Source organism: Gallus gallus, chromosome Z, assembly GCF_016699485.2.
Source record: "Gallus gallus isolate bGalGal1 chromosome Z, bGalGal1.mat.broiler.GRCg7b, whole genome shotgun sequence".
NCBI lineage: Eukaryota > Metazoa > Chordata > Aves > Galliformes > Phasianidae > Gallus > Gallus gallus.
The window spans coordinates 14,509,882-14,523,152 of record NC_052572.1 but is presented as its reverse complement, the minus strand read 5'-3'; the positions used below and the strand labels follow the sequence as shown (position 1 = coordinate 14,523,152).

At 35.9% G+C, this 13,271-nt stretch overlaps 1 protein-coding gene across 3 annotated transcripts in view; it reads left to right on the top strand.

Annotated features, from left to right (window-relative positions):
* Positions 1-13,271, top strand: part of FGF10 (fibroblast growth factor 10) — a 61,871-nt gene that overhangs the window by 44,322 nt on the left and 4,278 nt on the right. For all 3 annotated transcript variants that reach the window (XM_040655360.2, XM_046905204.1, NM_204696.2), the window contains one exon: positions 10,751-10,854. In XM_040655360.2, coding sequence (XP_040511294.1) covers positions 10,751-10,854 — 104 coding nt within the window. The remainder of the gene's footprint in view (positions 1-10,750; positions 10,855-13,271) is intronic.

The window sequence follows — 13,271 nt, the reverse complement described above, 5'->3', positions numbered from 1 at the left end:
CTTTTAAGTTAATATACTATTGACCTTAACATCTTCTGCATTAACAACTTGCAATGAATTTCTCAGCCCATTCACAATGTCTCTTTATTTACTCCAAGATTATCCAGTAATGTGCTGATATTGTCTTTTTCAGTAAATATCTCATCCGAAAAAGTTAAGACAGTAGTTTATTGGCAACAGATCCTCCAGAGTTCTGATCTACTCATCGTCTATGACAATGTTAAATTATAAACATAGACCCAAAGTATGTGAATACGAGTATTACGATCAAAGACCTCTCTTTCATTTTGTCACGTCCAGAGCAGTCAATAAAATAATTTGTAGAAGAAAAAAGCTGTAAGAGACTAATAACTGTTAGGAATTTTAAGATAGAATGAAATGCTGTTTGCAGTCATTTACTTATAACTGATTCTAATAACCCTTTCTGTACAGCTGCCCCAATATATTCTTCCAAAATCTTCATTCTGTCCCCTCAATCATTATGATGTTTCTTTTTTAAAAATTGTTACTGTTGTGACCAATCTATATTGCGGTAATTTGTGTAATTTTGTAATTTGTGACATTGTAGATGAAAACTGCTGAAAATGTTTATGGGTAACTGCCCCCTAAGATAATTATGTGGAAAAGAGTGATCATTATCTCTGTCCAAGGGTTGTCTTACATTATAAACATACAGATCCCATATGAAAAGTACGTATTTTCCTGTGAGAAGCAAAAACAGACATAAAGCATTAGAACCAACAACTAACTGATGTGGTGAATTATTTTATTTGGCAAGATTTTTACATAGGAACACAATAGTAGCAGAATAGTGCTAGAATTTGTACCTAGCCATAGGTCCCAAGAAAACGAGTCTTTAGAACTTTGTGATTTTCCATTTTACCCCAAATCCAGGTCATTTTGTCAGATTTAGAAGAGGATCCTACCTTCTAGCAGTGCAAATTCCCAACTTTTGTGCTACAGTTATGCAATAAGTTTCCCTTTGTCTCCCACTTTACGCAAGAAGATAAGAATTTGAGAGTATCAAGTGAGAGATATTTTTCCATTCTCATTGTCCTGTATAACAAGGAGTTGAGTTGAGGTCTATCATAACAGATTAAAAATAATTGTTGAAGTAAACTGTTTTCTCATTTCTTTTTGTGCAGCTCAGCCCCCTTAACTAGAATAGCTAAAGTGTGTGAAACAATCTCAGTAGGAGGCAACAGACCTGTCTCTTGGATAAAGACTTGAGAGAGGAGCACCAGGGGCCACCTGCAGCACACTGTTTCACACATCATACAGCAAAGATACACCTCATTGGAATACCTTCTATTTATCTGACTTCTTTAGCACCCAGGCTCATTTCCATCTGCTCTTATCTGCTAGTGCCTAAGTGCCCCATTACATATACTTTGTGCCCAATGTTTTAATATACTATGTCTCCTAAGAGCTCGTGGCTGAGCATTAGCTGACTGCCTGAAAAGTGAAGACCTGCCTTTCATGAGACTGTAAGTGAAGGACTACTATTTCTCCAGTCAGTCACCATTCATTTTGACTGTTTCTTTCACTGTGCCATCGACTGTGTATTATCCTTTCCTTGTGTGTTAGGCTGGGCAATAAATGGAAAGTTTCTTCCAATTTGCTCTCTTATTCAAGTTGAAATTAGTACAAATGGTAAAATGCAGGAGGTGAATATAATGATCATGAATGTGAAAGGTAACATGGGATTCCACATGGGTTACAAATGGGCAGCTCAATACACCTTTGAGGAAATTTATTGAGCTATATTGGTATCTTAGAAGCTTTGCACTATTCCATGTATTCCCATGGAGACACAAAAATTTAAGTTTTGGAAGAACTCCTGAGTACCTGGTTCTGTCTAGTAAATGGAAACATGAACAGTCTGCCAAGTTTCGATTAGGATTTGGATTGGTATCCAAGTTTCCTTATAAACACATGAAGTAATCTTTCTGCTCTATTCAGTACCCATCAGACCTTAGTCAGAATACTGATCCAGTCTTGGGCACCTCTCTTAAAAAAAATTAGCTGTTGGAAAGACACCAGAAAGAAAGCAATAGGAGGTCTACAAAACATATACTACCAGGAATGACTGCAAAAACTTGGATTGTTTATTCCCTAGGGTTTTTGGTTGGTTTGTTTCATATTGAGAGCTTATTTCCAAGCCAGATCATTCCAATGATTTTGTTTACAGTGCTTCTCCACAGTTGTATTTGAAGGGTTGGTGAGCTTCAGCACTGCGGCAGAGAAAAATATTAGGGGGAAGGGAGGGCTGGAAATCCTTAAGTCATCTCTGTCAACAGAGCTAACAAGCCAGCTAAGCACAACCATGCATCTAACCGTATATACCAGTTTGGGGTGTTCTGTTTCCCTCCCTCTATTCTGTTTCTCTCGGTCTGTGAATTGCTGCAATAACGTGATCAGTTTGAGTTATCAGTTGTAATTCTTCTATCCCAGAAACAGTTCAGATAATTAATTCTGACATTTGGCACACTAAAGTCTTCAGACTCTTACATTTTCCACCAACATTCACAGAGCTAGCAGTACCTATTCTTATCTTGGCTCAAAGCATGTAGCTCAAGAAATCTAAACTCTGATTGGTATAGCTACGTATGGTTGGTTTTACCTATAGCCGTACTATTTCCAGAGCATAAATTAAATTTATATGAAGAAAGAAAGAGTCTTTGTCATCTTCCCTCCTTTTAAATAGCTCCACCAATAACGTGGAAAAATCTGATGACATGATTGCATATAAGCGATGAACATGAAGGGACAAGGTGTCCCTAAAAGCTGATCTGACTTCAAATGACAACATAGATGTGACCTCTTGCATTCACTTTGATTAAGTTTCACCTGTCTGACTTATGACATTTAGCAGAGAAATTGCTGATGTTCAGAACTGCCTATTTCTCCACTGACTAGCAGGTATAATTCATTTTTAATTACATGTCAAAATGTATTTCACATTCATGTCAGAATTGTTTCCTGACGTTCAGCTACATAAAGTAGCTAAATTTAAGCTCCTCTTTTGCTAGGCAACAGCTCTTACTATTGCATCAATTAAAAGATTTTCTCTTCCTGTGTATCATAGTGCATCCATCTTTCCATTTACTTAGTGTACAAAGAAGTGTTGGTTGAGTGGTCCTTATTCTGCTCTGAAATCAAACTCATAAAAGCAGCAGATAAGGAAAGAAGGAGAAGGTTATTTTCCTTTAATCCCTCTGTGGATCTGATCAAGAGCTCAATAATTAGTCTTTTTTATGGTCTGTGTGAACAGTGGATATTTCGTGACTTATGCCAATACTGTTCTCATGCAGGAGGGTTCTGAAGTCCTGTTCCCACAGTGTCTCAGAAGTTTGGACATTTATCTAAGGCTTATCCAAATGCATCAGATGTCAGAAAGCTCATGGGACTTTCACATTTTGGCTACATTTGATCTAACAGTGACATATCAGAAACTTTCTGGTATTTCAATATTTGAACATCTGATTTAGAGCAGGAAAGGTTGAGGTCTCAACAAATTTTAAGTAATAATAAAAAGCACTAAACTGATTTTAACTTCAAGTAAAATTTTGCTTTTGGTTTTGGTTTTAACGCTTAGGTTATGATTCAGGTTGTTGCTTATTTCAGATTCCTGTCTGTAACTCAGATATATACCTGAAGCTATATTTCACATACAGACACAAAATCCAGAAGGTTACATTTTAGTGGAGCTAATCTGCTTGGTTGAAAGTGCTTTCAAACGCAGCTCTTGCATATCCCCTTCTATTTTTCATAGGTTTATTTTCTGCTCCACCACCTTCCTCTTTCTGAAGTCAACAATTCTTTAGCAAAACAAATAAAAAATAGGAATGTTTTCTGATTTGGAGATGTTTTCAACATGCCCTCCACAGGTGTAAATGGTGGAAGAGGAAGAAAACAGACTCAGCAGCCTCTCATTTCCTAGCATTTCACTCTTCCCTTGCATAACCACATCCAATCAATCTTCTCACTTCTTTAAACAACCTGTTTACAAATCACCTGTTAAGAACAACTTTTTCAACAGTGACATTTTCAGCATGATGCTTTATCATCTACTTTGTGTGATCCAAGCCACTGCCAGGCAAAAGAACACTCCCAGAGACTATACACGGATGTTGACCAAACCAAAGTTCTCAAAACTCAGGTTAGAGGTGTGTTGCCGAGTCTCCCTCTCTCGTTACCCACCAAGAGCAGCAACTGCCTTTACAGGCCCAGCAGCTTCTTGCCATCATTTAGGAAAGTGGAAAGTTTCATAAACTCTCAGTTATCACATTCCATCCAACTGAAATCACTCTTCATCTGCAATATTTATTCACACAGAAGAAAAATGAAAGGAAGGAGGGGCTGCCTGTGGATTGCCCTATATGTGGCATCTTATCTCAGATGGCAAGGCTCTGAACAGGGGAGGATGGAAGCTGTCCCTTTTCCTCTACATTAAAAGGAGCATGGCAAACATACAGTGCATTTTCAGAACTTACTCTACACAAGGCAGAGAAAAATGGCCACTGCTTCGCACTGCAAAGTTCAGTTTGGCCCCAGAAACATGTGGTTCTTACTACATGGCGTGACTGGATCCACTGAGTATCAATAACATATCTGGTACTTTGTCAAGTGTACTGTTTCCTATCAGAGGAAAAACCTTGTAGTGTCCTTCCCGTACCTGAAAGGGATCTACAGAAAAGCTGGAGAAAGACTCTTTATAAGGGTAGATAGCGACAGGATGAAGGAAAATGGTTTTAAACTGGAAAAGAGTAGATTTAGACTAGATATAAAGAAGAAATTATTTACTGTGAGGGTGGTGAGACACTGGAACAGGTTGCCCAGTGAGACTGTGGATGCCCCCTCCCTGGAAGCATTCCAGGCCAGACTGGATGGGGCTTTGAGCAATCTGGCCTAGTGGGAGGTGTCCCTGCCTCTGGCAGGTACTTGGAAAAAAACGGTCTTAAAGGTCCCTTCTAGCCCAAAGCATTCTATGATTCTATGAAGAAATTGCCTGACATAATTTCAGGATGTTGTAGGATGTTCTGTAAATTTTTTGCTACATATCACTGGCATTTTTATAAGAGCACAAGAAATTTTGAATTAGGGTTCAGAATTATGTTAGAGTTTCTGTGTGTTTTTTTTTTTCTTTTGGTTTTAAAAAGTCCCTCTGTGTGCAGCAAGACAGCTTTCTGTTACTTTCTCATTTATATAATGATCATTTTTATAAACCATAAAAATACAGTTTATTTAAGTTAAATATATTTGGGTTGCATTGGGAGTATGTTTCTAGCTCTTGGGACCTGTAAATACAGCACATGCATGGCTACAGGGCACATCTCTTGATATTTAAAATGTTTCTAATTATGTTGAGATGGAAATGGTTTGGATATTGAAAGCCACGCTTTTACAGTGGATGTGGTCAAAGGGGATTAGTTACAATTGTTGAAGTTTACAGAGTAATGGCTGTAAAATAATAGCGTACTATCTGTTTTAAAACCATAATGGAATCCACAGTGTTTTGGGGTTTTTTTTGTTTGTTTGTTTTTTGGTTTGTTTTTTTGGTCCTCTTTTTTTAATTTATATTTTTATTTTTCTTTCCAAACTCCTAAAGAACATGAAACTAGAAATGAGTAACTACTGACTAGATTTTTCCCCCTGAAAATACTATTTGTTCTATTGCTCATTATCAAATGCATTACAAATAAAATTATTCCATATAAATTATTTATTTTATTTTCTATCTGATGATGCTGAGCACAAAATCAGATACAAAAAATATATTAGACAGTATTTGAAATATTGTTTTTGATTCAGCCTTTACAGAAAACTAACATGAATTCCAAACAGGAACTGACATAGGCTAGAATAGAAAAACAGCAAGATGAAGTTAAGCTGGGTGATTCACTTGGTTTTTACTTGAAAAAATTTACTCTCTATTCAGTGGTTTGGCCAAGCTTCTAAAGACTGATTCTGAAAATGTGAGGAGGAAAATGACTTCTGGTATGACTGAAGATGAACTAAACATAAAATACCTATCTTTATAAAGAGAAAAACAAAAAATCTGAAGACAAGACCTATACTGAGAAAAAGGATGGGAAAAGTAGTTTTTGGATTATAAGTACCTAAGAAATGATAAACTAAATGAATTAATAGTAATACCAAACCTACTCAATTTTCACCAATAATGGGCTAAAATCTTCATGTACAGGAGAGAAGTGTGAGACATTGTACATTTGCAAAAGATTTTTGAAATTAATATTTCTAAGGCTATTCTCTTAAACAAGATCAGCCAGCAAAATCTAAGTGAAAGTTTTATATAGAAAACCAGTCTAGTGAGTTAACAGTTTTTCAATGTTGGTCTGAACAGGGGCATCAGGTTCTTCAAGATTCTCTTCAAAGCATCTAAAACTTATAAAAAACTTAAATAAAAGAATTGAAAATACCATCATAAAAGTTGCTGATACTGTTAAATATGGAGTAGTTGCAAGTATTATGGAGGTCTGAATAAATATGACATATTAGAGAAGTGATAGAATGAAGAAGAGGCCACATAACTGAAGCATGTGCAGAGTATGAGACTTAATTAGGAGTAATCAAATTCACAATTATATAATAAGGAAGGACTGCTTGCATTCCTTTCAAATATTTAAGAGTGGAGAATCACAAATTGAGATGAATCATGTTCCTGTGAAAAAGAAAGAAGTATGCATAAATGTATGAAAATGCATATATCCTTTGCGGGAAACAAGAAATGTTTCTTCTTGTTTCAACATCAGTAAGACATTAGTAAGAGCACTACAGCTGTGCTGTGGGGACATGAACCAGAATGTTTAAAGGTCTAGAAAATCTGAAAGTCTTAAGGAACACACTGAAAAACTGGACTTGCTTAGACGGTAGGTAGAAAAGTAGATGTGGTAACTTCTTAATGCATAAAAGGTTTCTGTAAAGAAAATGAATTTTTTTTTTCCTGTCAATTTACAGTTTAAACAAGAAATAATGGGCCCAAATTGAAACAAGATCATGTCAGACACCAGAAAAACATTCTAGTGTAAATACTGTAGATAAATCTCTCTTTTTACAAAAGTGTCTAAGGACAATTCATCCGCCAACAATAGTTTTCCTATTTAAGGCCAGGGAGTACACTCACCATGACGTCCTTTCAGCCATATTGTCTATGACTACATACAGATTCTTACTTCCGAACTGTAGCAAGTGAAGAATATTAAAGTGTTTATTCTTGAAAGACAATGGAATTCATCTATATTTTTTATTTCAGTGCTAAAGAAGCCTAGTCATGGTGTATGACTCAATCACAGAAACCTTGAGGAAAATACAGAAAATTGTGTGCCCTCAAAGAAGTCAGTTTCATTAGATGGTGAAAGCAATACAGTTTTATGCTTCATACTGTATGTCTCAATTGCTTTTCTTTACACATTCCTGCTGAATTTAATAATGACTCGAGAATAATCAAATACATATTTTCACCCTTACATCAAAGAGGCTTGATTTAAATCCAGTCTGTTTCAAAGTTCTGGAAATTCCTTATCACTTCTGCATGGAGATCTGTGTCAGATGAGTTGATGCTCTCATGTTGACCTCTGGAATTTGTGTCTACATCACTGACACCTATGGAAAGATTCCCATTGCCTTGAGTAGATATCTATGAAACTCATGAGAGAAATTCCTCTATGAAAATCTGTAAATGTTGATGAATAATTTTCAATAGAGTGCTTATAAGGAGCATATAACTCCATAAATTCTCCAGGGTGTGCACATAGCAGCAAGGTTATATGGATACATACCAAACCGGATCCCTGATGCCTAAGAGGCAATAGATCAAGAGTAGAAAATTACATAACATTTTTTAACTTCCAAATACACAAAATATAATGACAATATATCCAGGATCAGTGGTCATGAGAACAAACTCATAGTAGTTTAGAACAATTCAGCCGCATTTAGCTGCAGTTAATAGCCTAATGAGGTGGAAACAAGTTAGATACTGTACTTTATAATACTAATGTAATAAGATTGCTCCTCTTGACTTTCTTTGGCTGCCTCACTGAAGATGTAATAGCATATGAGATTGTGACCAAACTTTACCAGAAACATATTATCTGTGAATACTTCTGTTACTTTACCTTGGCTGTTGTACTGCAGGGCAATGTATCATTGTTATTCAAGTGCAAAATTGTTAAAATTCATTAGTTCAATACAAGTTTCACATTTAAACACTGTTTTTCTCCAGCTGCTCTCAGAAATTTCACATGTGTAATAGTCTGTTAATCCAGTATGGTGTGATTGTTACAAGGACAATGTGACAAACTATAATTTAGTTTAATACATTTCAACATATAACAAATAATAATGGCAAGTTTTTCCACTATCAGATTTTCTTTTTGTTGTTACTAGTGTTGTTAGAGATGGAACCAGTCTAGTTTTACTGATGAGACAATTCAGGTGCACAGATATGAATTTCTGCACTAACATTCTTCTAACTAAATTCTTCTCATCCTTTTTTGGCATGGAAAAGTCCTAAAAACATGTTAACTACACAAAAAGAGAACAGTGCTGTATCAGTGTTCACAACACTTTAATGGCTTGTCACCCACATAACCTAAAGCATTCTACTTAAATCTGCTTGATTTTAGAGCACAATTACTTCAGGGGATAACCAACAGGAGAGAAATATTGAGGACCACTGGTCTGTATTAGTTCTGTAGAAGAAAATCAAGATACTTAGTTTTTTCATTATTGTTAAAATGCACAACGTTATTAAGTAAAAAGTCACAATACACCTTGGCTGGTATGGGCTCACAGATCCGTTTGTTATGAGCTAGCTCTCTAGACCTTAAGGAGCCCTCACAACTTTTCTTGAGATTAAAGAGTGTAACTCTCTTCATTTTACATGTGGAAAATGATACAGAGGTCTTTTGCAACTCTAAAGTTAGCTTCAAAAGTAGGACATGGATCTTAGCTGACTCTACCTGCGCATTTTCTGGATCTTCCTAGATTACTCCACTAATTCAAAGTTCATCTTATTTCCATCTAAGGACCTTGTGCTAATTCCAAGCTAACATTACATAGACATAACTTACGGAAGTTTTGTTTAGAGTTTTCTTTTATCTGACTGGCATTATCTTTTTCCACTTGGCAGTAGTGAGGCAGCTCCAGATATCAGAGAGGCTTTTGCTGCTACTGAATTGGATACCTCTGAGTTTGGAAACTGTTTTTCCTGCTCCTTCACAGGTAGCAGAATTGCAGTGCCATGTGTAACTGTGTCTTCACTGTTCATTCAAATCCTCTGAATTTCAAGCTCAAGAGAGGATTTGTACAGAACTGTTCTCATATAGCTGTAAGAAAGTTAGTGGATATTCAGGACTATCACAGCATAGGTGAAGATTTTTTAGTATATATATCAGCTCCATCCTTAGGAGAGCTGATTTTTCATACTGATTTCTCATTTAAAAAAAAAAAATGCAGTGAAAGAGCTTTTGATGCTTACTAAAGTCCACATGCTTTCACAGTCTGCATAGACGACATTGTTTTCAGGGCATTTCCAGATAAAAGTGCTGAATAGCCAGCTATACTGTTGATGTGTGGATGGCATAAGGAATTTTTAAGTAAATGAAAAAACATATGAATTTTCTAGTTCTCTGCTCAGATCAAATGCATTGGACATAGTTAGGAGGAAATTGTTGCAGATTCATTTTTTGAAGTGAGCTAACTCATCAGTGTTGTTCCAGATGACCAATTGGTCATACTCTTTATTGGCTCTGTCTAGGACATTTTCCTCTAAGATTTCTCATTACTTTTGTACTTCCTGAAATTTCCCCGGTGGTAGCCTCTTTGTGAGCACTGAGTTAAATGGTCTTGAATTCTGACTACTAGTACTTCAACATCAGTAGAAATTCTGGAGCCTGGATGCTACCTGAAAAAAACATTTAGAAGTTATATGGTTAGACCAGTATTTGTTCTATGTGAAAGTATATGTATTGAAACGATATAGCTATCCAGTTGCTCTAATAATAGTTGAAAAAAGACCTCTGAAGTCATTCTCTATGTAAGTGGTACTAACTTCTACCAGTCCCAACTCAATATGCAGAAAATACAGACAGAAAATACAGAGATGAAAAGCTCTGTCTCCCATCGCTGGCCCCTTGAGTCATCCAGTATCCCAGAAATAGTTTGTTTTAAAGAAACAAAGCTTAATCATATTTATTACAAACAGAGTAAAATGTTTCTGATATCTGAAAGGCAAAGAAGATAATGTGGCCATTAGGGTTAGTCTTACTATATCCCAAGATGTCAACACGCTTGCCAAAAAATGAATTTATCAGCTCAGTGTAGCCAAGAGATTTAGTTTATCTAAATGTCCTACAAGGAATAAATAGTTTACCACTGGTTTTGTAGATTGGGATAAATCTAACATTCTATTGACATATGCTATAGATTTAATTTAATGCTGTGGTTCAGATGTCTCTTCTGATAAATCTTAATCTATGCTAAGAAGAGTGGAGCTGTTTCAGTATTTATGGGATTTAAAATGCAGGGCTAGCAAAGGAAACATGTTAATTGAAACAATATTTGTATATGTTTTTGCAATGGTTTGGAAAAGAGTATTCCTGAAGTCTATTGGTCAGATGGTGCTGAATACTAGAGGTGGAATATTGTTCAAGTTTTTTGCTATTTTTCTGTTGTGAGAAAATTCTCTAATGAAGTGATTATATATTTCAATTTCTATTTTTAGGCATATTGGAGATAACATCTGTAGAAATTGGAGTTGTGGCAGTTAAGTCCATCAAAAGCAACTATTATTTAGCTATGAACAAGAAAGGAAAAGTCTACGGCTCTGTAAGTACTTTTTTTTACCTTCTCAACAGATAGCAGTAGTCAGCATTCCTCCCCCTCTTACCTACTGAAAACTCTATTTGCCCATGTATTACAACTAAATAAAGCTGTTCATTAAAATTTCATCCTCTGGCAGGGAGCTGGCATAAGCTCCCTTTTCCAGGCATTTATCATGCGCACTGCTTCAGTCACATTTCTTACTAACTAATGGCTGCTGGAGAAGGATCTACAAAATATAATTGTTAAGACTAGATTTCCTTGTTTTTCTGTAGTACAGTCACATTTATGAGATCATATTATTCTGAAGGGATAACATGTAAATCTTGTAAATATAAATATATATATGATAAATAAATATAAATATAAAATCTTGTAAATATAAATGATAACAAATATCTTGTAAAACTTCAGCTGATGGAGCAGGCACACCAAATTGTCTATGAATGCTGAGAAGATTTCTAGGGCAGTCAGCTATATATTGACTATACCAGTTGATACGCAAGTTTATAGACAGTACAAGGAGACAGAGATTTTGACTGAGAAGAATTTGGTTGTCATTTGAAAATAGTCCATCAATTTGCATTTGTGTAAGTCTGGGTTAACTGATCTTTTCATTAGAAAAAAAATTACTACCCAAATATATTTAGCAGGAAGCAATATGATCTATAATTCTGACTAATAAACTCTAGTTTATTCTCACACATCCACACAATGTCACAGACCCCAGATTGTTCTGTTATTAGATATTGTTTGCCTTATACAAGTCACGTACAAAGATAATGAGTAGGTAACTTCAGATTGATCGGTATTAAAAATATCCATAGGCTTTAAAGAGAGCAATGTAGCTAAGTCTGTCTCTGCTGAAAATAGTGAAGTAATGCTGGCCTGAGACTAGCAAGAGCATCAGCTGAGGCTCAGGGGGGCCTGAACTGTTCACCGTGTAAGTCCATTGTGGGCTTACTGTGTAAAGAAGCTTTAGTTCACAAAAATCATGCAAACTGTCTTCCTTCATCCACTCTGTTTCTAGTCAGTCCTGGTTCATAAAGTTACCTCTGACCTCCTCAACTCCCGGGTAGTGTTGAAGAACTGTGTTAAGAATGGAAAGGCCTGAAAAGAGAAATTATTCTTTAGCTCCTATAAATGTGGATTTCAATTCGAAAGATTACACTAGTCAGAAGTACTAGATGATCAGTGGTCAGTCCTGCACCACTGATAGATGTAAAGGTACACTGAGCCGCTGACAAAGTTACCTTATGTCAGTAAAGCTCCACTGCTACGCTGATCACAGGTATGCTTCTGGACATATGAAAAGGTGCTAGTATAAATCACCATTGTAAATCTGTGTGTCTCACTTAACTATGTTTAACACAGTCATCTGAGATGATCTATCCCAAAAACCTCCGACAAGTTTTCCTACTCAAGTTGTTAGCCACTGCTGGTGTGGTGAAAATTCCTGCTAACCATATACATGCACACACACACAAAAAAAAAAAACAGAGCAACTTTTGTGTACCATAGGTGGAAACTGCTGCCAAAAGATTCGGTAATTCACAGTGTATTAGAAGTAGTGCCGACAGGAGGATACGAATGTGGAAAGCCTTTTTTTTTAATTCCAACTGAGATAATTTTTCAATATTCACATCATAAAATCACAACATAATGACTTATCAAAACGTATTCCATAATACTTCAGAGATTTCAAGAATGCTTCTGTTATTATTTTTCACATCCTCCCAAGACTTGTAGTTAGACTCATATTACTACAGTGTGGCAGCTTGCAGATGGATATGAAAAACGGAACCAATAAAAATTTTAAAAACACTGTTAAGCATGTGCATAATAGACACTGGTGCAGGGCTATACCAAAACTCATTTGAAATGAGCAAAGCAATTCTGGGCTCACACTCAGACCCCTGCCAATAATACTTGGCCACTTCTTAGCATTCTCTGCTCTCCGTATTGTCTAAGAGAAGAAATAAAATTTGGATTGCAGTGTGGTTCTGCATCTAAGAAAACAAGTCAAGACTCTGTTTCTTTGTTTTATCAGTTTTCTCTGTTTATCAGATATGTTGGCATCTGACTAACTGGTTAGAACAAGGGAGACAAGAAAGATGAGTTATTTGATTTATTTAACAAAACAACATTCTGGCAAGTTGGAAAAAATATTGTGGATTTGAAATGTGATTGATAGTCAGTAAAAGCTGAACAATCTACGTAGGTTTATGAATACAAACAGTATTAATGGTTGTTTAACTAAAACTACTCATTTGAAAATTGAAAAACATTTTGGGAGACAAACTGGATTTGAGTGTGCTCAATTCTGTTAAGAAAATATGTGTGCTCTGTGGTCTGAACAGCAACTAAGGAAGACATTAATGATAGACCAGAAAATGCCTACTGTATCAAAGCACTGAACATTA